The 27,833-nt window shown below is 34.2% G+C and overlaps 1 protein-coding gene across 2 annotated transcripts; it reads right to left on the bottom strand.

Moving 5' to 3' along the window:
- Nucleotides 1–5,347: 5,347 nt before the first annotated feature.
- LOC149789434 (U6 snRNA-associated Sm-like protein LSm3) lies at nt 5,348–23,982 on the bottom strand. Of its 2 annotated transcripts, XR_016424356.1 has the most exons (5): nt 23,857–23,982; nt 16,632–16,742; nt 12,316–12,411; nt 9,405–11,197; nt 5,348–9,322 (listed from the first exon to the last, which is right to left on the bottom strand). XR_016424356.1 is itself a non-coding variant. In XM_089975521.1 (4 exons), the coding sequence occupies exons 1-4, from the start codon at nt 23,875–23,877 to the stop codon at nt 11,114–11,116; spliced, it is 312 nt and encodes a 103-aa protein (XP_089831647.1). In that variant the 5' UTR covers nt 23,878–23,982; the 3' UTR covers nt 5,348–11,113. The 2 variants fall into 2 exon arrangements, 1 of the variants encoding a protein (XP_089831647.1); XM_089975521.1 differs by having other exon boundaries at nt 5,348–11,197.
- Nucleotides 23,983–27,833: the final 3,851 nt, after the last annotated feature.

Raw genomic sequence — 27,833 nt, 5'->3', positions numbered from 1 at the left:
AGACATTGTTAGTATAATCGGAAGTCGGCATAATAATCAATCTCTCTCTCTCTCTCTCTCTCTCTCTCTCTCTCTCTCTATATATATATATATATATATATATATATATATATATATATATATATATATATATATGGGGTGTGTGCGTTTTTTTAATAAGAATTATGAAAAAATGAACACGTAAAGCTTCATCGACAGAAAGGGCATTCCAGGTCCTTTCGGCCCCACGCTGGGGCCGTTTGGGACGGTTTGTGGGTTACACAGATATTGTGAAGCCTTAGTCAAGCATACAATCCACAGGGAAGTCACTTACTAAGGTTGATAACTGACTCATGAACGCTGATAATTTATTTTCTTCATCTAATAATGTGGCGGACAGATGAACGTGGAAGATGGAATAATAAACCAGACTCATCCATTCCCCGCAAACAAGCAGTGGTTACTTTAGTGTTTACCTTTAATCTTCTTGAATTTTTTCAATATATACTGGTTACAAATACAATTAACACTAATGTTATTTTTTATTTCCCCCAAAAAGTTATTTAATAACTAAAGTTACTTTAGGAAGAATTCACTATTTGTATAATTTACTTCATTTTATTTATATTTGAAACTGTCTAACCAAATTAAATTAATAAAATATACCAGTTATTTAACCAATGGTGGGATATGACTGCACTGATGCAATTTATTTGTCCCGGAAAAAGAGCATCCATCCTGCTGCCATATGCTATACACGAGCTCGTTCACGCAAGTGATCAGGTTCCCATTAAAAAGGGGGAGAAAACTCGACGTGTCTTACACTATTATGTATATCTAATTTGCATTGTTTGTTATTTATTTATCATATGTTATAGCTTATGCAAAATTGTATTTTGCAGCTCACTTTGTCCAAAATCAAGTTCATTTTATTTAGGTTATACTACTATGATTTTTTTTAATAAAAAGACTGTTGGCACATCATTGCAATTCAGGTTATTGGTACATTAGCACATTAGAGACTACTGAAGTAAGTTGTCAGGTAGAATGCCAGCTTGATACTTCAGGAGTTCTCCTTCTAATTTATCATCAGCCTTTCTTGCAACAAGGTGTATCAAATGACAGGGACAACCTGTTATGTACACTGATGGAGACATTTTTCAAAATATAGAATGCAACTCCTTTATGAATTCCAGTCATCACTGATGCATTATCAGCTGAAAACCTCATATAGTTCTGCCAACTTATGTTTATTCAAATGATCATCAAGCAAATCAAAAATGTTTTCTTCAGTGGAATCTACTGTTAATTCTGGTAATAAAAGAAGAGCACTCTGACTTTGCTCTTTTCGTTTTCCAAGTATCTAACACAGATTGAGTACAACTTTTTGTTATCATAATCACTACTCCTATCTGTGGCAATACTAAACGACCCGATTTACATGGCTTCTGCAAATTTAAGTAAAGTATCTTCTGCTAAACGCCAAACAATATTATATGATTTTGTTTTTGCACATGCATATTTTCTGCAATTTTGGAATCAAGAAACATTTGTCGGAACAAAGAACCAACGTAGTCTTCTACCGCTATGGCGCTGAGGGTAGTCCGTGTTCTGTAAAAACTCGGTAAATAACATCTCTGCATTTATAAAACTCATGTCCACAATTGAGTTCTGCTGTAAAAAAGAAGTTACCTTAGTATTGGAGTTAGTAAAAAAAAAAAGTTAATTCAAGTTTTTCGTTTGTTTTACAACCATCATTAAAATCCTTTCCGCACATCCTGCAATTAGTGTGAAGTGGCCCTAGAATGGAACGTTGTATTATGTAATTCATGTATTCATCTTTGAATTGGATTTTCGTCTTTGAAATTATTTCGTCTGTGAAATTATTTGAAAAATATTTTTGCTCTAACACATGCATCGACTTAAATAAATCTTACGACTTTTAGCGACAAATATATACAGATTGGTTCTGTACCAGATATGAATCAGAACAAAGAATCTGCGAGCAAAGATTAAAAATTAGAAAACCAGTATGTTGTCTCCTAACTAAGCCATATAGCTGCTATAAATAGAAACCGAGGTCAAAAGTTTGAAAGTAGAAACCAGCACGTTTCTTGGAAATAGGGCAGCCGCTATAAACAGAACATAATATTGTTAGAAAAGTCTTTACGAACAAGTGTACTCTTATGTCGTAGTTATGTAGAAGCCGTATATTCTAGAATACGGTCTGTGGGATTAATGAGATGTTAATACAAACTGAGAAAACAAATTATTCTTTTGGGAGGGGGATATACCGAAAACGAGTAGTCCGAATATGTTTACGCGTAATGCGTAATTTTGTGGGGAAAAGCGTAATGATTACGCCAAAAGCATAATAGTTGTGCAAGGATGCAAACTGATGTCGATCTATGAAGGGCACATTAATTTGGGCCAGAGAACATTTAGATTCATGGGGACATGTGCTTGTTAAATCGCTATACTGCCATGATTTCTAATGTCTGTGTCGGGAGAGGAAGTGATTCTTAATTAAGCCTTCGTTTACTTAACCGTTAGATTACTAGAAAAAGGAAGGTTAACTTAGATTTTATATCGGAACTGTCAAAAGCTGAGTTTTTCCAGATATGTTTTTTGTCAATCTAGAAGTCAGACTGACCGCAATTTTGGGGCCTGTTTATAAAAGGAAGAACTTTCTTAGAGTTAAATTGCCCTTACTGAAAAAAAATCTAGTCAGTCTGCATTTTTCCTATAAGAGTGAAAATATAAAGGGACTCTGAGATTGAATTTGGAAGAAATTCTCTCATAAAACATTTGTCAAAAGGGACTGGATGTCTGGAATGTCAACATACACAATTCGCGCGATAGAAGCCAACAAAGCTTGAAAGCACAATGTATTTACGTCAATCTCATGCAATTCGTTTATACCAATATAATAATTTGCTTGGATTTCGTTTATATCTGCAAGAATTTTTTTTTTTAAATCCGTAGATCAATTATCTTGGTGCGAGTGTAACTGTTGAGTTCATCTATCTGAATTCGTACAATGATCGTCTTTATACAAGTCTGACGAATTGTTTGAATGTGTCATCTTGATTGTTATAGGAATCTAAGAATTGCATGCATTACTTTAGTTGATACGAGTTACGAGAATCCGTGTGAATTCTCCGTTCATAGATGATTTGACGTATGATAAAGACTTGAATGTGTGCATTCGCTGAAAATATCGAAGTTAAGTCATCTATTGAATTTCATTCATTCGTGTAACTGAGACAAGAACGGGACCGTTATTTCTCGTGTAATGTTAATGGGAATCAGTGATGAAATACCCATTAGAAAGTACATTAACCTTGTGAAACTGGGTTTGTTTATGGTCTGACATGTTTAGCTTGATCAGACAGCCTTTGATCTGTTTGAATTCCAACAGAACGATATCTGACATAATATGAGGTGAGTAATTATCTGTTCCCAGGATAACTGACAGAATATTTAGGTTGTCTCAGTTTATTTTGTATGGGGAAATAGCTCCATGGACGTATCCACGTACCTGCTTATATATGCATCTACGTACTTACGTATCTACCTTGGATCGTTCATTTGATTATATGATGAACTAATTCTATCACTTAAAACAGATCGGCTATTTATAAAAATATATTTCTTTGAAATTCGGTGAAAGATTTTTTTTAAAAAGAAGTATATTCCTAATGTAATGTATTATCACAATTGTTTATGTAACTGATTATTATTATTTTTTTTCCACGGGGACTCATGTCATCCTGTTCTATGTATCTGCTGAGATCTCTATTTATTCCATCTATAATTTCACACTTTATTTTAAAATTTACTTATTCTGAGCAACAATACCAAGGGCGATCACCCTCTAGATAACGATAGCCAAACAAGCAGACACCTTGTAAGAAGGTACAACCTCATAACACCACAACCAGTAGCACCGCTACAGGTTGGCATGTATTAAGTACAAGACATACAGGCCATGTGGCGTTTGATACCAAGTATTTCAGCGTCAACTTTGAGAATTTGAATACATATAACTTCAAATGGCAATTATTCCATTTATTTCATTGCTCATCGGTCAATATCCCATGGAAGATAATTATACAAACGTTCTGAGAAATGTATACAACAAAACCAATGCTCAATTACATCGATATTTAAAGATAAGGACACCAAAAGATGCGAGCCAGTGTAACACAGTTTGAATAGCGTACACTATGTTACACTGAAAGCGCTGGGTACTGGAATTGGGTAGTGGAATTTTTTTTAATTACAGCCATCACTGGTAATGATTACACCTGACCCAATGCTAAAGTATCAAGTTTATCAAATCTATAATACTTGGCTGGAAGTTGTGAAGATAACTAATGTGCAGATAACAATCAGGATTGAACAGGCTTTCGTAAAACTAATTTGGCATTAAATTATTTAACAACAATTCATATTTTATTTTAGATCAGTAAAGGCAGAAAAAACCAACAGCAAACAAGACCACTGTTTTATCCCTCAAACATCTGGCCGTTCGGTGACAGTAGCCCACTAATTTTTAAATCCTGTAATAAATATGGGGGTAATCGTGTAAAAAATTCAATATTAAATAAGGGAGTGATCGTGTGAAAACAAAATCCAATAATAAATAACGGAATGATCGTGTACAAAAATCCCATATTAAATAAAGGAGTAATCATGAAAAAACACAATCCAATAATAAATAAGGGAGTGATCGTGTAAAACAAAATCCAATAATAAATAAGGGATTGATCATATAAAAAAAAATCCAATAATAAATAAGGGAGTGATCTTGTAACATAAAATCCAATAATCAATAACGGGAGTGGTCGTGTAAAATAAAATCCAATAATAAATAAGGGAGTGATCGTATTTAAAAAATTCAATAATAAATAAGGAAGTGATTGTATTTTTTAAAAAAATCCAATAATAAATAAGGGAGTGATCATATAAAGAATCCAATAATAAATAAGGGAGTGATCGTGTAAAAACAAAATCCTATAATAAATAACAGGAGTGGTCGTGTAAAAAAAAACAATTCTATAATAAATAAGAGAGTGATCGTGTAAAAACAAAATCCAATAATAAATAACAGGAGGGGTCGTGTAAAAAAAAACAAAAAAACAAATAATAAATAAAAGAGTAATTATGCATTTTCAAAAAATGGATCGACCATTCATGGGGTATCACTCCACAAAACAATTATGTAAGAAACTGATAGACGAATTTAGTGGAAGTCTTACAAACAAATTTAGGTGAATCATAAATAAAGCACTTAAGAGTACTGTACACGGTCCATGTGCAAGCTTGCAGCATGACAGGTGAAAATCCATGCACTGCAATAAACTACAAAGCAATCATGTTTATTCTCATATGAGGATGTAAAAATGTGAATATAAAATATTTGCATGACATTTTTTCAGGTTACTTCACACATATTCGCACCTCTATGACCTTCCAAAAGGGATTGAAAGTCAGTAAAACTCAGCATCCCTACAACAGATATCTTCACTAACCAAGGTTCCGATAACCCTATCTACACCTTAGTGGATCGAACAGCTGTATCATTGCTTTGTCCTAGTGACATCTATTGGATTTCATTTATTGCCTCCCTTAGTATGTTATGCCAAATAATCAATAGCTTTGTGTACTGTATATCGGCTGAAAACGGTGGAGGCAATTAACCCAAACAGGATACTTTGTAAGTTTAACATTGAAAGTACAACTATGTAGCACAGGAAAGCTATTATAGGTGTATTTGAGTGAATGCTATTTGTGCAAACATGGACTGACCGGCAGTGGAAAATTGTTTATTTATCAGTCCACTCAAGTTGTGTGCTCCCCTTTACTTGATCACGTAGGAGCCGTGTTCAAATTTGAACAACTTAAATGTCTGTTCGGTTCTCCAAGGTGCAGTTAGTGTTATTGGAACCTTGGCCAGTGATGATGCCAACAGATCAATACTGAACAAAATTGTAGAAATTAGTGTAGCAAAAGCTTATCATACAAAACCCAAATGGTCTTTTTTAAAAAAATAGTCCCTTGAAGAAACTAGTGCTTTTCTATGTGAAAAGAATTTCCAGAAATTCAAGATAAGACCGTTTCTTAATTTTTATTCCAAGTATTAGGGCTAATTAGGCATCATACTAAGTCTATTGGTGAAAACACCATGTTGATATACCATCTATCTGGGAGGAGTAGATATAATATTTTCAGGATACGACTTTCCATCCAGGAGTAGCAACAATTAAAAGATTTCAAGATGGCTGCTGTGGTGTCCATATTTGATATCAGATTGGCACTATTTTCGTTTCTAAGTCTTTTAGTGACAAGCTCATGTTAATATGACCATCCATTCAGAAGTAGTCATAAAGAGTTTTAAGACAGCCAATGTGTGGCAGCCATACTGGATGTCAGATCGGCAATATTTTCATTTAAAACCAACTGGACATCATAAGAGGTCTTCTGGTGTAAACCCCATGTCATTATGACTTTCTGTTCAGCTAGATTTGTCATAAAGATTTTCAAGGTGGCTGCAATGGTGGATATACCTGATGTCAGCTCAGCACCATTTTTATTTTAATAGGAAGTATTTTAGTGAAGACCAAATGCCAATATGACCATCGATGTAGGAGGAGTAGTGATAAGAAAATTCTAAAAATGGCCACGATATTGGCCATACTGGACATTAGATAGGTACAACTTTTATTCAGGACCAACTAGGCGTAAGAAATCTTTTAGTGAAAACCTCATAGTAATATGATGATCCATGAAGAAGAAGCCATAACAAGTTTTTCAAGATGGCTGTCATGGCAACCATATTAGAAAAACAGATTGGCAATATTTTCATTTAGGACCAACTAGAAATCATAAAGCTGTTTTGGTGAAAATCCAACCCACTGAGTAATGATAACTAGATTGCTGTCATAGTGGAACCTCACATCTAGCACCGTTTTCATTTCAGACCAACTGGACATCATATTAAATCTTTCAGGCAGAGTAGTGATAACACGATTTTCACGATGGGTGATTGTGGCAGACAAATTGAAAGCCAGTAGGCACTATTTTTTTAATCTTGGACCAACTTATACCATTGAATGAAGGAAAGTTTAAAGATTTATGGCAATCTTACAAGTATATTAATACTAGTATCAACAACAAACTTGTGATAATGGATGTTTGGAAGACAATATATGATGGATATCAGACCATACCATGACAAGTGGAACTAAAGAATCAATAGATAAGTGAACTATGAATGGATTTTCTTTCCTACAAAATTACTTAAGAATTACCAAGCCAATGACCATATAAAGCTTGTGTTGGAAAGCCACCAATAACAACTGTCATCATGTACTTGATCTCCTACCCAACTAATACAGAATATTTTCTACACAAAATTAATGTTCCAAAACGCCTACCACAGGCAGCTTTACATTCATGACACCTTTGCTAATGATGGAGAAAGGGTGGGATAACTTGCCCATACTTCTTGTATTAAAAGTTTACCTCATGGCTAATCATGCTACACTTGGTGCTATGAACAGCCAATGAGATTATTGTGTGGATGAAAGTAGGTGTGCCCAAAAATCAACAAAACAGATGACTAAATGATGATGTAAAACAGTGTCAATCAAACTCAGCCCAGGCCTCGCACTGCCTACAAAATTTGACCGATTCCGTTTGGACATCACTGGAAGTCATCTAAAGAAATCCCTTTGTTAACATGTCTCTTTGTTCATCAGGAACTGCAATAACAAGATTCTGAGGATAACTGCTGCCATATTATACATCAGTAAGGCACCATTTTTATTTAGAAATAACTAAACATCACAAGAAGTCTTCTGGTTAAAACCTTATGTTAATATGACTTCTCATTCAGGAGAAGTAGCAATAAAAAGATTTTCAAGAACACTGCCATGGCAGCCATGTTGGAAATCCAATAGGCACCATTTTCATTTAAAACCAACTAGATACTAAAAGTCATTCAGTAGAAACACCATACTGATATGCCCATCCATTCATCAGGAAGAAGAGCGATAATAAGACTGTCAAGATCACTGCTATTCTGGACATCAAATCGGCATTATTTTCAAGAAGGACCAACTAGACATCATAGGAAATATTTTAATAAAACCCTTTTCTAACTATGACCATTCATTCAGGCAAGTAGCCATAACAAGATTTTTAAGATGGCTAATGTCATGTGACCAAGTAGCACCATTTTCATTTAGGACCAACTAGGCATGGGATGAATGTATTCATAAAGTTTCATGGCAATCTTCAAAGCAGTCAAGGAAGAGTAGCAACAGCAAACCTGTGCTAATGGACAGACAACAAATTGACAATGGAAGAAAGACCATCCCATAAGCTCTTCTAGCCTGTGCTAATGGACAGAAAACAAACTGACAATGGAAGAAAGACCATCCCGTAAGCTCTTCTAGCCTAAAGACCAGCAGATGTAAAAATACTAAACTAGATAATGAACTTTCACACTAAGGTCAGATGCATGATGCATTTGCTATACTGGAGCTGATGAACAATATTCTGAGAAATAAACTGTCCTATCATTTTTGCACTCATTACAAATACCGATTTTCCAGTTCCTCCCAAAGTGGTGAGTAAAGTCGTACTATTTAGGTACACATGAGTATCTGACAAGGATCAGGTCTGGGGAAATTCATCTAAATCTACCTAAGATGAACAAAATCTAATATTTTATATCTGTATGCATAAATGGGTATTTAGGAAGTCTCTTCTGTTAATATTTAATTCTAAAATGGTACTGGTAAAAAATATGTACTTGAAGTCATCACCATTTTTTTAAAGGAGAAATTATGCGAATAACTAAAGAAAATAATTATCTCTCAAAAAATCACTGAAATTATTTTAGATTATGGTACTAATATGGCAGCTATAGGGAAAGATGGCAAATAAAGTATGTTGGTAAAATCAAGGCATGCAGTGAAGCACCTGTCTGGCATGTCATACATGGTAGTGTCACTGTACCTTATGGCTTGTGCAAAGACAAGCAGAAAAAAGGTGTTGCTTTATTCTTCATCAAATTAATTCTGTGCCATATTCTGAACTGTGCAATATTTTTATACATAAACAAACAAGTCTGATGCACATATTCAGAATCTATGAATTGCTGACATAAATCTACAATACAGTAAGATGTCATCATCGCATTCATCAATCCCTTAAATGATTGGTATCACTTGAATAACATGCTCAGTCCCAACACCATTAACTTATAGTCTGATCCACTGAACTACAGCCTCTTGCCATAATGTACAATGTACTGTATAGATAAAACAGCCTCTTGCCATAATGTACAATGTACTGTATAGATAAAACAGCCTCTTGCCATAATGTACAATGTACTGTATAGATAAAACAGCCTAGAACCAGTTGAGAGTATCTGAATAGGACTGCATTACTGGGAATAACTGGATAGGCATATCTGAAGCTTTCAGATTCAATATTTAGTGTATACTGTTTCTTTCTAAAGTATAAAATGCTCTAAGTATAAAATGATGAACAGTGACATTCTTGACTCCACATGAAGTGGTGACTCCCAGGTTAGTATGATACAGGTTTCACTCAATGTTTTGTTTCAAAGATTGCTCATGAATGTCATTGTTGTGTACAATAATAGACTGGTTGGCTTCTCTTTGTTTATTAAAGTTTTACCGATTACTGACATGGTTTTATATTACATTTAATCTTCAAAAAGAAGTTAGGGTTTCATGCTTCTGTAATAAAAACAGTGGCAGCTATTTACATTTTAGGGGAATTACCAATATCCTCTTAGCAGAGTTGTCTAAAGCGCTCTCCGTTACAGATCACTGCCATCTCACCTCTCCTACATGGATCTGAGTCTTGGATTCTGTCAATGTGGGTATGTGAGAAAGCTTGCTAGTAGCTTCTTGTGGGTCGGTGTTTTTTCTGGGGTTCATCCTCTACCATTAATACTGGCCGCAATGTATAGCCTATCGTATTCTGACAAATGGCGTTAAACCCCACAACAACAACAAAAAACATTTAATACATTAGTAACTGACATAACATGAAGGAAAACCTGTTTTACTTTGAGGGCATATACTCATTTAGTACCTTAAAATGACCATGCAAATGGCACTTGTTTACCATGGATGTCCAAAAGCATCCATGTCCAGAGATGTGGCACCAGTATCCAAACATGCCTTCACATAAATATGTTAAAGACATAGAAAGGCACTTGCACTTAATCAAGGTAAGGGCTTCTAGATGTTCTTCTGTGTTGAAAAGGGTTCAGGCATTCTTGTCTACAACCTAAAAATCTATAAATTATGCAGTCTTGACAAAAATTTTGGCCTGCATTGCACCAGAGATTATTAAGTTTTAAAGGACTATTATCCGATATGTAGTATATTTGTTTTTCTCACTCGACAATGACTGCCGTAAACGTTTAAACATCCACTGACAGACCTGGCTCTATATAGTTTGTAAAGAGTAGTAAGCAGAACAAATAACAGAGACCCTGATCTGACAGCTCATTATGTGACAGCAGTTCAGGGTTCATGTTGTTTGCAGCTGGACTCGACCTATAAGCGAACATGTATAGTACATGTACTACAAAATATAAGAATTTTTATGCTAGTTTTAACTGCATCGTTTAGCTACTCATCTGGTGAATTTTTTTAATTTATATGCTGTTGCCTGGGTTTGGCAAAAAGTATCATGTATATCAATAAACAGAATTTTCTCATGCAGCTTTCTTTTAACTTATGTAAAGAATATCCATGCAAATTAAAACAGTTCAATGAAAAGCAACTAAAATGTTATTTAAGTAAATAAAACTAGAAACCCATGGCTGGTTCTTGAAATTAACGAGAAAACTTAATTTAACCATACAATAGCTACATCCTGGTCATATGAAACTCAAAATGTAGGACATAACAATAAAAAAAATATCTTTGGTTGTATTTTTTTTCATTTCCAGTGAAATCACTATAATGACTCAATGTACAAAATGTTTTAATGAATGTGTTATTGTCATTTCCCGATGAAAACACAATAATGCTTGCAATGCAAATAGGGAGATTGAGATCCTGTATATTTTTTACAACTAAGTCCCTGTTCTCATGGGCGGGGAGACCAGTATCACGCCATCTCCTCTCACAAACAACATGGGTATATTCCTCTTTGTTGTCTGAAAAATAGATGACATGCAAAATAAACTTTGGTAGTCTTTCTTGTAATTTTTTTTATATAAAAAATGTGAACCATCAAATATTGTGGTTTGTAAATGAAAACCTCCTTTTTCAGAATTAGAATCAAAATATGCCAAAAGTATCTTTAACTCATTGTGTGTATAATTACAGTGAGCTTTAATATTGTGTGTATAATTACAGTGAGCTTTAATATTGTGTGTATAATTACAGTGAGCTTTAATATCGAGTGTATAATTACAGTGAGCTTTAATAACGTGTGTATAATTACAGTGAGCTTTAATATTGTGTGTATAATTACAGTGAGCTTTAATATCGTGTATAATTAGTGAGCTTTAATATCGTGTGTATAATTACAGTGAGCTTTAATATCATGTGTATAATTACAGTGAGCTTTAATACTGTGTATAATTACAGTTAGCTTTAATATCATGTGTATAATTACAGTGAGCTTTAATACTATGTATAATTACAGTGAGCTTTAATATTGTGTATAACTACAGTGAGCTTTAATATTGTGTATAATTACAGTGAGCTTTAATATCATGTGTATAATTCTTTTAATATTATTGTTGATTGTCTTTACCTTTAACCTTTATAATCAGTATGGTAATTGATTCAAGATATACTGTATAAAAAAATATTAGGAAATGTAGCACTAACAGTAAAGACTGTAAATACTTTTAAATGAACACAAGTCTTACACTTAATTGTCTTTCTAAAATTCCTTTTATTTATTTAAAATCAATTTAATTAATTTTCTTCTTTTGAATAAAAAACAATACTATGAAAATGTATGTTGACTAAAGAAATGGGCTTCAATCTGAAGATATGTAATTGTAAACAGACTATCAAATCATATGAATATAATTTTCCTCAGAATTTAATTTCTCTTGGAATCATTTTTGTGGTTTTTATTAAAAACAATATTTTCATCTGTATTTATTATCTGGAAAACTGTCTGACAATGGCATGCACAGAGATGACATTTTATGCTGCATCTTTAAGTCTGTAGTTTGTAGCAACCACAAATCATACAACTGAGTTTGCTCACATGTATAAAGTAAATTCACAATATTTCAGTCATCTCAATAATCACCTTGTATATCTCTTCATAAGTTTCCTCATCTATCTCAACTGTTGTGACCGTCTCTTCAACGTCTCCCATTATCATATTAAGATGCTGATCATAGGCCTGAGAAAAGGGAAGGGAAACCTGCCTTAAAAGACACCTGTGTATGCATGATACATGTCGAGAAATCATGTTTATGAATTCTGCCAATATAAATCCCTATAATTAGGATATTCCTTTATATAAAAGGCACCTGTCTAGTGTAGACTAGAGACACATCTTTTTGCCAATTTTCACTACATGTAAAGGACAATGAACAACAGAATATATTGAAAGCAGACTTAACTATTACAAAATCTACACAATTACATACAAAATTTGTTTCATTTCGACTTTAATAAATTCTCCATAAATGTTCTAATATCAGATAAATTCTGAGTGAAAATGTAAGCTGGGAATGTTATGGAAAATAAATTGAGTGCATTCTAAGTGAGTTGCCCATTGGCCTTGTGCAAAGAATTTTTTTTTTAATCTGACTGACCCTACAAAACCTTAAGTAATAATGAAATCTGGTATTTCATTTTGAAATTCCTAAAAGACACTGGAGAATTATTAATATTCAGCCCCCTGCTGGGGCTCCATTTGCAGGTCACCATGGAAAACTCTTAAAATTTGTGCACAAAGTGAAGCACATGACCAATGAATGGCGAAAAACACTATTTTTGTTCTCTTTATCTCATTGGTTACCTAAAATTAGCACTCACTTGTCCTTCATTAATGCAAAAATGTAATAAGCTGTCTCTTGCTCATGCATATATTGTAATGCATAGTTTGTTAAATATACTGAGAAATAACTATACGATTGGCTAAAAATTAATCCAGATAAGAGAATGGTAGCCAACAAAAGCATACTGAATATGTTTTTAACCCTAAAGAAACAGAAATACTTTGCACTGTATTTTAATTATCTTAGCTTAAAGAGTTGGTCAGAGATTCCAAGAGTGGAGGCATATGCCACAAGTATTAAAATTCTACAAGTGAACATGGAGAAATTGTGAAATTGTTGGAAATCATACTAGCTGTGAGCCCCTCTACAGTATAATGTGAATCAGAATTCAGTCTCATAAACAATACCAACATTATAGTATCAAAGAGAAACAATTCAATGCATTACAAGCTTCATAATGTTTATGAACATCAATTCAGCTGATCCAGTCAGTAAGGACATTAATTTAGCAATCAGACAATGGTTTACATCAGGACTGTGAAGACTGTAAAGAAACCATTCCTTTCTGTGAAATGGAATCAACCTAAGTAAATAAAGACACAAATGTTATTTCAGATCTAGTGGTGAAATGATACACCTGTGCCGAATATTGATACAATTCACGATACAGAGCCTGTGATATGATACATAGCAATACACATATGAACTTGATGGTCTTTCCATCTTTGGAAAGTAGGTGGTGCTCTTTCATGTATGTTGACATTCTAGTCCTATTTCTAGTTTACAGACTACAGATAAACATACAGGTATCATATATTTATATGCAATTCTCACTGATGAGAAGATAACAACAGTACTTTCAAACAGACTATCTGTTCGTTGTGGTGAGTTTTATCTAATGTTTTTGGCCATTTAATGGTGGCTCCATTTAATTCCCTTTGTTTTGTACAATTTTGAAAGATCAGAAAACATATTATTACCTATTTCATGTCTCAGTTACACCTGGAAGACATTACAATGTTATCTTCAAAACAGAAGAAATAATGCAATTCCTTGTGCAAAGAAAATCTCATCTAGAACAAATCCAGGCATGGGAATAAGGTTGAATACCAGCAAAATCTATCACATTTTATTTGATGCAGCCACAAGTAGTTAGATTTGTTAGTGAAGAAGGAAAACTACTGACTATGACCAGTCCTATTCTACAATTTTTTTTAAACTTACACAAGTGATAAACTTGGGCAGTTTGAAATCTGCCCCATCACTCATTCTATAATAATTTCATTTACTCCATCAGTACCTTCATTCACTGGTTAAATAAAAAAGAGAAATTCCAAATTTGTTTCCCCATGTAAAATTAAAGGAGAGATGATAACAGGATTTTATCTTAAGGGAGACTTCCCCCTTAATCAAAGAAAAAAGGAGGGGAGGTCAATATTTTTCTAAACTTCAATATCTGTCTCTCTTTCTTCCTGCTACACTTTCTTACAGCTCTACTGAAATCAACATTTTTGACCTATTGTTGTATAAGCATTAATCATTTAATTAATTCTGAGCATACTCTGCTTCTTTTCTTTGTATCAATATTGTTCTGTGCTTCTTTATGAAGGGGCATATACACAGCTATCTTTGTCAGCTTGTATATGTTGTGAAACTGATATTTGTGACTGTTTGTGCCATTTTCCAAAGATCGAAGATATTATCTTTTGGATACATCTGCTCCAAAATAGGATTTTTCACTAACATAAACCTCCTTTGTTAAATCATTAGTTTACTGACTACTATGCCAAATTTCTTATCTGTTCCATCATCAAGTATAAGAGTATTTAGTCGGCCATCAATGCTTGTGCAGACACGAGTATTAACACAAATACCTTTATTTCTTAATTGCATTTTTTAAAAACCCTTATTTATTCAGTTTATTTCAACCCTAATATGACTACATATGGTTTTGTAGCATATCATCTGCAGGGCAAATTTGATTAATTAAAAAATTGAAAATTGCATTATACTTTTAAATTGTCTGTGTTTTAATTAGGCTCAGTATTCTTCCCTTTGTACATTTAATTTAGTAAAATACCAATGAAAGGGTTATGCCATCTATATTTTGTCCATCCAGCATGAACACCTGACTTGTATTTAACACCATTTTGGGCTCGAAATGACTCACTGGTATCTCCATTAACACTTTCCCCACTCCAATAATCAGATATACTTCATAACTTTAAAAATTATTGTCATCATCACCATCATTATTAAGTATTTGCCAAATGAAATTGTAATGAACCACGACAGGAATCAGACATTTTGGGTTTTCTAGGTAGACCATATTTTAAACATGCATTTATGAAACTTTCTTCATGAATGGTTCAAACTATGCCATAAATTTTTATTCCTGGGCACACTGTTCTAATTAAATTTAGTTTCACAACCATTCATGTCATGCTTGAAGAACCCAAATGTGGAACAGTTGCTACCTGAAAAACAATAAGACTGGTTAAATAAAAATTCTATAATTTCCTGAGCACATTTTCATATGTGGGACTTTCATTGAATTTGCCGATGTTCTTGTGTTTCGCTGTTCTTCAAGTGCGTGAATTTGTAAAACTTTTGCACGATTCGCACAATCTGACAGCATCTCCGCTTAAGTATTTGACATATCTAATAACTTTCCAGTGAAGTCTCTCTGTTGCTCAGATTTTTAACTGGAGCATAAGAAGCAATAACCATAACTGAGAATTCAAGCTAACAGATTTCAAAGTGCAACACACCAGTAACATAGCTTTCAAACTGACCAAAGCAGCGCAAGATATGATTCAATTTAGAAACTTTGCATGAAAATGGTTATTAAATGATGAGTAAAGTACTTCATTATACATGTGGAACATGTTTGTATGTAAAGTATATGCTGAGCATACTTCTGGCTTAAGATAATTAGCATGGAATGGGGGTGGGGCAGATTATTAACCATGTCACTTTGTGTTAACTTGTAGATGGTGAGTGGGTATTCTCAAATAATCTTTTTCGTTTTTACTAATAAACATGAGTGCCTGTGACTGCAAATGCTGTTTCAGATGGATCATAATTTTTACAGAATAACAAGGCAGCTAATAATAATTATTTATGACTGCTGAAGACTAAAATAACATGCATATGGTAGGTATAGATTTGTATTGATTCTCCGTCTCTTGTATCAGTATGTGTATCGCTTCAACAAAAGTATCTATTTATCGATGAATAATTTTATCCCTATTCAGAACACTAAAAAACATGAATTATTTTGGTACTAAGCATTGGTTTGCCTCAAGACCTGAAGAAATCACTACTTTTAATTAAATTAAAATTGTAAAAAACATACACATTTTATACCTTTCAAAGCACACTATTTTGAATAGCAAATAAACAAAGAAAAAATTTCAAATTAAAATATTTTGATATTTCTTTTTATTTAAAATTAGTAATTTCAAAGCTGTGTCAAAATGATAGCAAAAAAGTAATAGTAAAAGCATATGGCCCTATATGGAATTTGAGTCTGGGCAAGTGATTTCTTCGTAATCAACTTGCCCTGGGACTGTCTGAAAAGGCTTTACTCTGATCATTGTAAATTTAAGCTTACATGTAGTCTTCCCCTGAGCTCCCTATCATTTCTCATTTTCACATAGATCCTCTCATCCAGACTAAGTCGGATCAAATCTAGAGGCTCCTCAACTGTTTGTGCTGGAACAAGCTATAGAAAAAGGAAGTAAAAAATAATTACAGATGCTCATTGGATACTAGGCACATGTGTAGCCTGACAGTTATGTTAGTCCCTTATCAAAATGACCTAACTATTACCAGTCATAATAATCACATGCTTTGGCCCGTCAAAAGACACATTCAAAGACAGAAGATCTCAAACTGCTATCATTAGTATTTGTAAAGAAGCAAAACAATCTGGTATTATAAAGTGGAAAATTAACTAGTAGTGTCCAAAACCCAAAATTCACAATTTGTATAGTGCATAGATGTGTTGGTTGTGGTTATTGTTGTTTTGGGGTTTAACTCCATTTTTCAACACATGATAGGTTATACATGGCAGCCAGTAAAACAGGTGGAGGAAGAACCTGGAAAAACCCTGGTAAGAAACACTGACCCATGGGAGGTTACTGGAAAGTTTTCACACATACCCACACTGGCCAAGCCTCGAGACTTGAACTCACGCAGACAGAGGTGAGAATGGCAGTAATCTGTAAAGCAAGCCCATCAGACCACTCTGCTACCTATTGCTACTATAGATGTGTTGATCATTTCATTTTCTTTTTCCTATACAATCCCATATACCTACCTTTCCTTCAGAACAGCAGTTTTAGTTGCCTTGTGGATGTGACAGCTAATGTACAATGTAGCTGATGCAACACTGATGCAATATACAATGAAACTCATGGGTGTCAATCATTTGGCCTGCCAGATTCACTAGTCCAGTCCACAGACCATGTCTCTTGTTAGTATCAAAAGTGTTATCTTATACATGATACATATGGTCCAAGTAAAGTACATTTATATCAAATCTGGCCTGCCATAAGTGGCCTAAGTGGTTAAAGCATCTGCTTTGGATGCAGGCGGTGATGGGTTTGAACCCTGCCCAAGTCATACCAAAGACTTATAAAAATGGTACTAGCAGCTACTTCACTTGGCACTCAGCATTAAAAGATGTGACTGGGTGGGACATGATGCTACACGTGTGTGGCATGATGCCCCAGTGCTAGGCATCACTATAAACTGCCACAATGCAGACATTGTGGTGACATGACTAAATAAATTTTTAAAGTTACGTTAAAAATCCAAATCATACAAATCACACTCCTGATGTAGCTGGTGCAACACAGCACTGATGAAATGTACAATTTAGCTTATGCTTGTTGTTGTTGTTGTTGTAGTAGGGTTTAACACCATTTTTCAGCACACGATAGGCTATACATGGCGGCCAGTATTAATAGTGGAGGAAGTACCTGGGAAAACCCCGGAAAGAACCACTGACCCACGAGAAGCTACTGGCAAGCTTTCTCACATACCCACATTGGCCGAATCCGTGACTCGAACCGGTGCAGACAGAGGTGAGATGGCAGTGATCCGTAACAGAAAAACATACAATGTAGCAGATACAACACTGACGCCTATAAAAGTATTCACATAGCTCTTCTTGGTGTTAAGAAAATGTTCAACAGAGCTAGGCAAATCCACCTGCCCATCACTCAGGACAAGCTCAAATTTGCCCCAGGCAAATTCAATTTACAAGGTACTTGCCTGCAGGCAAGTCCAAAGAAGGTGGTGGGGGTTATGTTCAATTTGTAATGCTTTATGTTTTGCAAGTTTAACACTTGTTCTGTGTTCTTTTCACAGGATATATATATCAGAACCATTATAGGTATTTAGCATATATACATGCATCTACTACATCAATGCATTAAGTTTCATTCATCTATTGATTCTTTATTTCACATTTATATCTTGTGGTCAATGTCAAGGTAAGTGTCACATTACTGTTTGCAGGTGTCCAGGTAAGTCTCACATGATCTCATGTGATAAATATGAATGCTTATTACACACAGTAAGTTCTGACACATATGGATTAAGTATTATTTTAAATTATCAGTTATATTTTAATCATAGTATTTGCAAGTATATAGGATTCATCGATTTAAAATATATCCACTGGTAGTGAGTGAATAGGTCTAATCATCACACTTTTCAATGTAACTCCCTGTGTCTTTCTGGTCTAATGTGCCAAGCACAGTGACTTAAAAAATCTACTCAAAAAGATTGGTTTGATGCATGTCACCAAATTCATGATGACCTTGTTATAATTATTAATGATCTAACAGTCTGTAACAGATGTGTTCAGAAATAAAAGACATTGATAGCTACTGATTGGCCATGTGGATTTACCAATGTACAAATCATAGCTATGCATAAGTGGTATTTATCATGTTTAGTTTGCACAGTAATTACAGGAGACTGATAAAAACGTGCTGTTTGGCAAGTAGTTACATGGATAAAATTAAGTGTTCTCAAATCACCCTGGTATGTAAATAAATTATTTCCAGGACAAGATTTCATTATTGTTGATGTAGTTGAGGAAATGAGTCTATTAGTACAGCCATCCATCCTCTAACTGGCACAATGATGGTGTAGCTCAGAATTATTTAATCCATTTCATACTTTTCACATACTTTATTTATACCATCCTCTGTCTGCTCCAACATTTGCAATCTGGAAAATGCCAATGGCAAGTGCAATGTTAGATCCATGCTGGAGCAGTCTAATGTACATGAGGAGCAGTGATGTGATACAAATTATTTCACAGGCAAAAAAAATCATAAATGTACTGTGTACAATGTGCAAGATGTACTGTGTTAAAATGGCTACTTCAGAATGTGGATGCCCAGGTCAGTATGGGATGTGCAGGTCATTCCCAAAATCTTAAGTCAGACTTTAAATTTCAGAAGTCTCAAACAAATACATTTTCAGATGCAGAGTAGTAATATGGGTTACAATCATGAGACCACTGCATGTAGAGATAACAATATTAATATGGGTTACAACCATGAATCCACTGCATGTAGAGATAATGATATTAATATGGGTTACAATTTTGAAACCATAGCATGAAGAGATAAAGATATTAATATGGGGTACAATCATGAATCCACTGCATGAAGAGATAAAGATATTAATATGGGGTACAATCATGAATCCACTGCATGAAGAGATAAAGATATTAATATGGGGTACAATCATGAATCCACTGCATGAAGAGATAAAGATATTAATATTGGGTACAATCATGAATCCACTGCATGGAGAGATAAAGATATTAATATCGATTACAATCATGAATCCACTGCATGAAGAGATAAAGATATTAATATGGGGTACAATCATGAATCCACTGCATGAAGAGATAAAGATATTAATATGGGGTACAATCATGAATCCACTGCATGGAGAGATAAAGATATTAATATCGATTACAATCATGAATCCACTGCATGAAGAGATAAAGATATTAATATGGGGTACAATCATGAATCCACTGCATGAAGAGATAAAGATATTAATATGGGGTACAATCATGAATCCACTGCATGAAGAGATAAAGATATTAATATGGGGTACAATCATGAATCCACTGCATGGAGAGATAAAGATATTAATATCGATTACAATCATGAATCCACTGCATGAAGAGATAAAGATATTAATATGGGGTACAATCATGAATCCACTGCATGAAGAGATAAAGATATTAATATGGGGTACAATCATGAATCCACTGCATGGAGAGATAAAGATATTAATATGGGGTACAATCATGAATCCACTTCATGAAGAGATAAAGATATTAATATCGATTACAATCATGAATCCACTGCATGAAGAGATAAAGATATTAATATGGGTTATAATCATGAATCCACTGCATGTAAAGATGATATTAATATGGATTACAATCATGAAACCACTGCATGTAAATATAGCAATATTAATATGGGTTACAATCATAAAATACTGCATGCAGAGATAACGATATTAATATGGGTTACAACCATGAAACCACTGCATTCGGAGATAGCAATATTAATATAGGTTATAATCATTAAACCACTGCATGTAGAGATAACAATATTACTATGGGTTACAATCATTAAATCACTGCATGCAGAGATAACAACATTAATATGGGTTACAATCATTAAACCATTGCATGTAGAAATAATAATATTAATATGGGATACAATCATTAAACCACTGCATGTAGAGATAACAATATTAATATGGGTTACAATCATTAAATCACTGCATGTAGAGATAACAACATTAATATGGGTTACAATCATTAAACCATTGCATGTAGAAATAATAATATTAATATGGGTTACAATCATTAAACCACTGCATGTAGAGATAACAATATTAATATGGTTTACAATCATTAAACCACTGCATGCAGAGATAACAATATGAATATAGGTTACAATCATGAAACCACTGCATGCAGAGATAACTATATGAATATGGATTACAATCATTCAACCACAGCAAGTAAAGATAATGATATTAATATGGGTTACAATCATGAAACCACTGAATGTAGAAATAAAGCATCCCTTAAAAAAATAGGTTTAAATTTTTAAATGTTGAATGTACCAGAGTTCATCAAAAGTATTAAATAAAAGAAGGCTAGTCAACTAACTCATGTATCACAGTGACACACCCAATATGTAACTTTATAAATTGTGTTTGTCTTTACTATGGCACAATTTAATAATCATAATGCCTTTTAATTAACAGGCATTTCTTTTTCAAGGTTATTATTTACCTTTCTTTAATAAATTCAGGAGACGTTAATACCCAGAACATTTTAAGAGGTTTTGATTAGGTCAGACAGTTTTCAATCTGTTACTTACAGCAGGACTGGCCAGCTGATTGAGATATTGCCCATTGGAAGAGTGAGCTTGCTCAAAAATACAACAATAAAATTTCACAAAGACAGTTAATAAGTTACAAATAAAATATGAGGTGTATTCCTGAGATAGTGTTAACCAATGTATTTATTTTACAATTTGCTTTTTTGTTTTCTGTTATCTTTAGTTTTCAAACTGAAAACTTTTGTAAACTGAGACCTTATGCCAGTAATTAAAATTATGAAAATCAATCATATATCTAATAGCATAACTCGCTAAGAAGGAAAAAAAAGGTGAATCAATGGTTGGAAATATAATTCATAGATAGTTAGAAGAAAGTTACAAGGAATGTGAAGATTCAGAGAAGAACAATTTTCATTCAAATGGAGGGGCCCCAAGTGGCCAAGTGGTCTACATCATGGATCACTGCCATCTCACCTCTGTCTGTGTGGGTTCGAGTCTCAGGCTTGGCCAATGTGGGTATGTGAGAAAGCTTGCCAGTAGCTTCTCGTGGGTCGGTGGTTCTTTCCAGAGTTTTCCCGGGTTCTTCCTCCACCATTTATACTGGCCGCCATGTATAGCCTATCTTGTGTTGAAAAATGATGTAAACCCTAAAACAACAACATTCAAGTGGAAGGTTAAAACAGGACTGCCACTGAGTCTGAGGTAACTATTTCTCCAGGGAGAAACAAGTCAATCTCTGGCAGCAAAAAAATTGTTGAATTGCCAAAACTAAGGAACAGACATTTTCAATCATATTGGCTTGATAATTAATTATTACTTGATTTCAGTGACTCTAAAGGAAAAATACCATGCAGTTATTGCAAACAATGTCACAGCTATCAATTGCTGGCTTAGTATTAGTCAAGGTGGCAGACATGTACATTGACAATTTTTTCCAATCCATTTTCTAAAACACTGGTCTCAGACATGTGTCCCACTAGTTGTATGTGGCCCATCAAGTTATTTAATGTGGCCTGCTACAACACCTAGAAATTTGTCACATAATCAATAACGCAAAGTATTTCTTAACAGCCAACCAGTTTTGATATAAAAAAATTACTAAATCATTTACTTCCTGTTTCCAACTGGTACCTTTAATATGAGCTGCTTTCATTGTATGAAAAGGTTTCACTGATGTGGCCCTTTGGCCAATGTACTATCTCTCATGTGGCCCTCACAGTGATTTGAGTTTGAAATCCCCGTTTTAAAACATATATGACTAAAGCAGTGAAATAAATAACATCAGACTACATTAAAAAAAAACTTAAGATCTCAGAGAAATAAAGACGTTGTACATTTATTTTGTTTTGGATTAAAGTGCATATATGCCTCATTGAGTCTAGGCATATCATGACTTAAGTTTTGTGACAAATGTAAACGTACGTGGGACAAGTGGATTTTCTTAAACTACCTGTTCTGAACACACATGCAGCTGAACCAACATTTGATCTGCCCTGTATGTTGTAGGAGTTTTATTAAAGCAGTTGATCTAGAAGTCAACAACTTACATGGTCAAATTATGTTTATCTAACACTGTAACAGTAACGAATGTATTAAGTATCGAATGTTCACAACGAATCGACTGTGCGCGAGTTTTGCGTGCTTGCTCATTTATTTATTTTTTGGAGGGTTGTTGTTGTTGTTGTAGGGTTTAACGCCATTTTGCAGCACACGATAGGCTATACATGGCCAGTATTAATGGTGGAGGAAGAACCCGGAAAAACCCCGGAAACCCCACCGACCCACGTGAAGCTACTGGCAAGCTTTCTCACATACCCACATTAGCCGAATCCGAGACTCGAACCCACGCAGACAGAGGTGAGATGGCAGTGATCCGTAACGGAGAGCGCTTTAGACCACTCGGTCACTCGGGGCCCCTTTTTTGGAGGGTGTCACTGAATTTAAGGAACTTTGTCATAAAAAAACATTAGTACAGATATTCCACCAATGAACCGCAGCTTGTAAGGCTGCTCTCGACCACTTTATGTCAGATAATAATAAAACGTGACGGAGAACATGTTGGTGGATGACAGTCTACGATACACATTCTTGCAACTGCAGACATTACTTGACTAGGTGTCACGTTGCTCATTGGTGCAAATAATTAATTATATACACGACACGCAACTAAAATTATGCTTGCTTTTTATCTCTCCTGGGTCTGTCTACATTAAGCAAAAATTTAATAATTAGAGATGACCGAAGGTTCCAACGAAAACAGGTTCCTAGCTTGCATGTGCCGTTACGTTGTCATGTACACGGCACATGACATGTTACGCCTACCTGCCTCTGAGACTGCCATATCTAAGTCCAGTGTTTTTACAGTGCATTTCGCACCAGAAGGAAGATATCTGAATTTAAAATTATTAAAATATATTAGACATATTTACGTACCTGCTCGGTTTCGTCCGCCATCTTGCCTATAAGGTCAGGCAAAGAATGAACCAGACGCAAACTAAAAGAAACGTTTCGGAAAAATGTGCACTCTTATTTGTTTGCAGACACTAGGCAAATGCTGATAAACAAAGCTGTATATGCAGCTTAATAGCTCTTCTAAAGTGTGCACTAGAAACAGTCTCTTGCTCTACCAAAGACTAGTTGAGATGTGAGCACTCTGACACTTACTGTGCGGTTTTTTTCCCATTGAAATACCCACATGCTTCGCATTTCATACTATATATATTTTTAAAAAATAATTCATGTCATGTAGGCGTTCAGTAATAGGTGTGATTTATTAGAATTTGATTACACATACCTTTAAATGCCAATTATTCACTTTATTTGAATCCTCTGTGTTTGAAAAGGCGTTTGAAAAGGCATAATTTACAAGCCCCGAGAAATATTTACGGCAAAATCAGTGTTAAATTATGTGTACATTTTTGGACGAGGTCAACATAAAAGTGTGATCCAGTACAAACCGAATCGATTGCCGCACGCTGTGATGTCACAATGAAAGCAGCGCGTGTTGAAAACAAAAAATCCATACTTCACTATTATTTGTTATTTAAGACGTCCTCTTTTCTTGACCCAGTTTAGTACCTGGCTGCCGTCGTAAATGAACAGTTCTGAAATAAATGAGTAACACATACACTTTATGCGAAACCTTATTAAAATTTTGTTTTGAAAACAACATAATATTGAACATATTGTTGGTCAGTTCTTTGGTTTTGTAATTATGCTAAATGTTTTATTTGCCAAGACTCATGTGAAATAACAGTTTTAGAAACAGTGAAAATTATACCAAGAACCATATTTGTTCATCGATAAATACAATCGATGACAGTAATAAACAGCTTTTGCAAACCAATTTACGTTATATAAACCAAAATGGACACAACTGTCCTTGTTTTACGCGTTTTAATCACAACAACGAACATAAATGAAACTATACAAGAACTCAAGTCATACATCTCTGCAATGAAACATGAAATACATTACATTTAGCACATTTGCAAGACACGAAAGAATGTATCAGTTGCAAGAATGGACAACTGAATAGATACTAGAATAGATGTAAACAGGCCTATTCCATCCGGTAATAATCCTGAATAATTAGATTGTATATCGTGATATCCAGGAGACCAACTGGCACAATCCTTCTTGCAGATGAATAGTTTTTAATTGGCATACAATAAATAGTTACGTTGCCTGCTTATAGCGCTGTAAATAAAATTTAAGATGTTTATTTTATCAGACATTTCACTACGTAATTTATACATGTACAAAGTTATACAATTCTAGGAATGTTATGTATTCAGACATTTCACTACGTAATGTATACATGTACAAAATATTCGTATTTTAGGAATGTTATGACATTTCACTACGTAATGTATACATGTACAAAATATTCATATTTTAGGAATGTTATGACATTTCACTACGTAATGTATACATGTACAAAATATTCATATTTTAGGAATGTTATGTATTCAGACATTTCACTACGTAATGTATACATGTACAAAGTTATAAACTTTTAGGAATATTATTGCTTATATGAAGATTTAAAATTGTTTTGCGTACGATAGGTTATAGACAGCTACTTTCTTATTTTAAAAGATGCATGTTGTACAGTTTGTTGCTTTGGGTGTGTTTCTAATTTGTAAATTATGTGTTAAATACCTTTTTCTTTTTCATCTTCTTCCGTTTTTTTTAAATCTTTCAAAATGTCTGTTAAATCCTTTTCCTCTTAAATCTCCTCCATTTGCCTGAGGTCATCATACGTTTCTTTATCCTAAATTTCGTGCGATAGATTTAATTGTTCGAACTCTCTTCGATCTTCTCGAGCATGTTGAATTAACTGTTTAGTTTTTATCTTTAAGGTTTTAATAAATTCAACTTCATAGTTTTCGCGTATTTGATAAAATTTTAGATTTATGTTTAAGATTTCATGACGCTTTCTTTTAAGAATAAGTTTGTGTCAATACTGGATAAATTTTCACAATGGATACATTTTCACAATAGATAAACTTTCACAATGGATAAATTTTCACTATATAAATTTGAGGATTTAACAGATGGATAAAAGTGTTGAAAGTTCGAAGACTTCTTTCTAGCCAATATTGAAAAAAAAAATTCACCGATAGATTAAACGGTAGTAGTGAATGGGACCACTTTAGCGACTATGTGAATTAGCATTACAAGACAACCCTGGGCCACTATAGCGACAACATTTTTAAAATCACCCTGAGCCACTAGAGCGACAGGACAAAAGGTTGGGTTTTGTATCGGTTGTTTTCACGTGATGTAGCCAAACATGTGTACATCCATATCCGCCATTTTGAATCCTTAGCCCTGCAAACCGGCACCTAATATCATTGTTTTTCCCCGCATAATTACGAAGGCACGTCTCATTTTGTGTGTAAGAATATAATAATACATCACATTGTGTTGTGCATGTCAACCGCACGAGACTGAATGCGTAACTTTTCTTCTTGTCTTCAAGTAAAACATTTAAATTTCAACCATCTTTGTTATTCTTCACAAACAAAATAGATCGATCAATAAACCAGTGCATAACAAATAGATTCACAAACAAGTAGAAACATGTAATGATTTTCAATTTTCATGGGCTGAAATCAATCATCTGGCTATCGTTCAAGTTAAAATGCTAATTGTTAATATATAATTTCGTATTTCTAAAAGCATTTCAGGAATACTTTTTGACATTCGACACAAAGTCCTGTTCCGTTTGGTACGTGTTTCGCTTGAATACACTGAAGATGAAACTGTTTGTCGCGAAAAGTATTTTTGTACATAAAAGTTCTGGCATAAAAGATATGCTACGAAATTTTAATTCGTTACTGATATTCTATCCTGAAAATCTTTGTCCGGAAACATTCTTTCAAGATGACAAGCTTAGGGAAATGTAGAGAAACACTTTTTAAAAATGTCAATATGGTCTGTTGGTAAAATAAAATAAAAAATAACTGCATTTGTATATGATATCAATATGCACGATTACAGTTCAAATTCACTATTCTGTCTTTCGATAAAAGCAAGGGAACTTCCAGTTTTATTTTTATTTTCGTGCTATAGGGTACTTAATTTCAAGTATAATCTATGTATCGTTTCGATCAAGTCAATGTCCTTATCGCCAGTTAAATCAGATTATTATCCTGAATATACGTGATGACTAATGTTGACAAAAGTTTGTTAGGAACTCAAAATGGCCGCGCAAGGTGAAAATGTTGCAAGTGGCTGACCTGAATACGCGCTACCCTAGGTAGAGACAAATACAGTAGAGACATAGACATATATAACACATAGATATGGATTGATGAACATCAGTCTATCACACAAACAACTATACAACCGACTAAAAAAATCAGGCAAGAAAGCAAATCTTTTCTAGGCATACTAGTGGTCCTTAAAATAGGACCTTTGGGTTTCTTCTATTTTCATACAGACCCAAAATATACTATCCACACAGAGTGAAAAGGAAAAAAAACAAAACAAATATACTATCCACACAAACGTACCCTGACGCACACAAACACACTCTACTATTCTCACAAACGTACGCGAACACACACACACACACACACACACACACACACACACACACCACAGAGGGAAGAAGAAAAAACAAACCCAAAATATACTATCCACACAGAGGGAAGAGAAGAAGAAAAAATATAATATCCACACAAACGTTCGCGAACGCAAACAAACCCTAAATATATTATCCACACACGGGAAGAGGAAAAACAAAACACCAAATATACTATCCACAAAGAGGGAAGAGGAAAAAAACAAACCCCAAATAGACTATCCACACAAACGCACGCTAACGCATACAAACACAAACTCTACTATCCACACAAACGCAAGCGAACGCATACAAACCTAAAATATACTATCCACAC

This window comes from Sinohyriopsis cumingii, chromosome 11 (genome assembly GCF_028554795.1).
Source record: "Sinohyriopsis cumingii isolate HCF-2022 chromosome 11, ASM2855479v2, whole genome shotgun sequence".
NCBI lineage: Eukaryota > Metazoa > Mollusca > Bivalvia > Unionida > Unionidae > Sinohyriopsis > Sinohyriopsis cumingii.
This window is presented reverse-complemented; position numbering and strand designations above follow the sequence as displayed.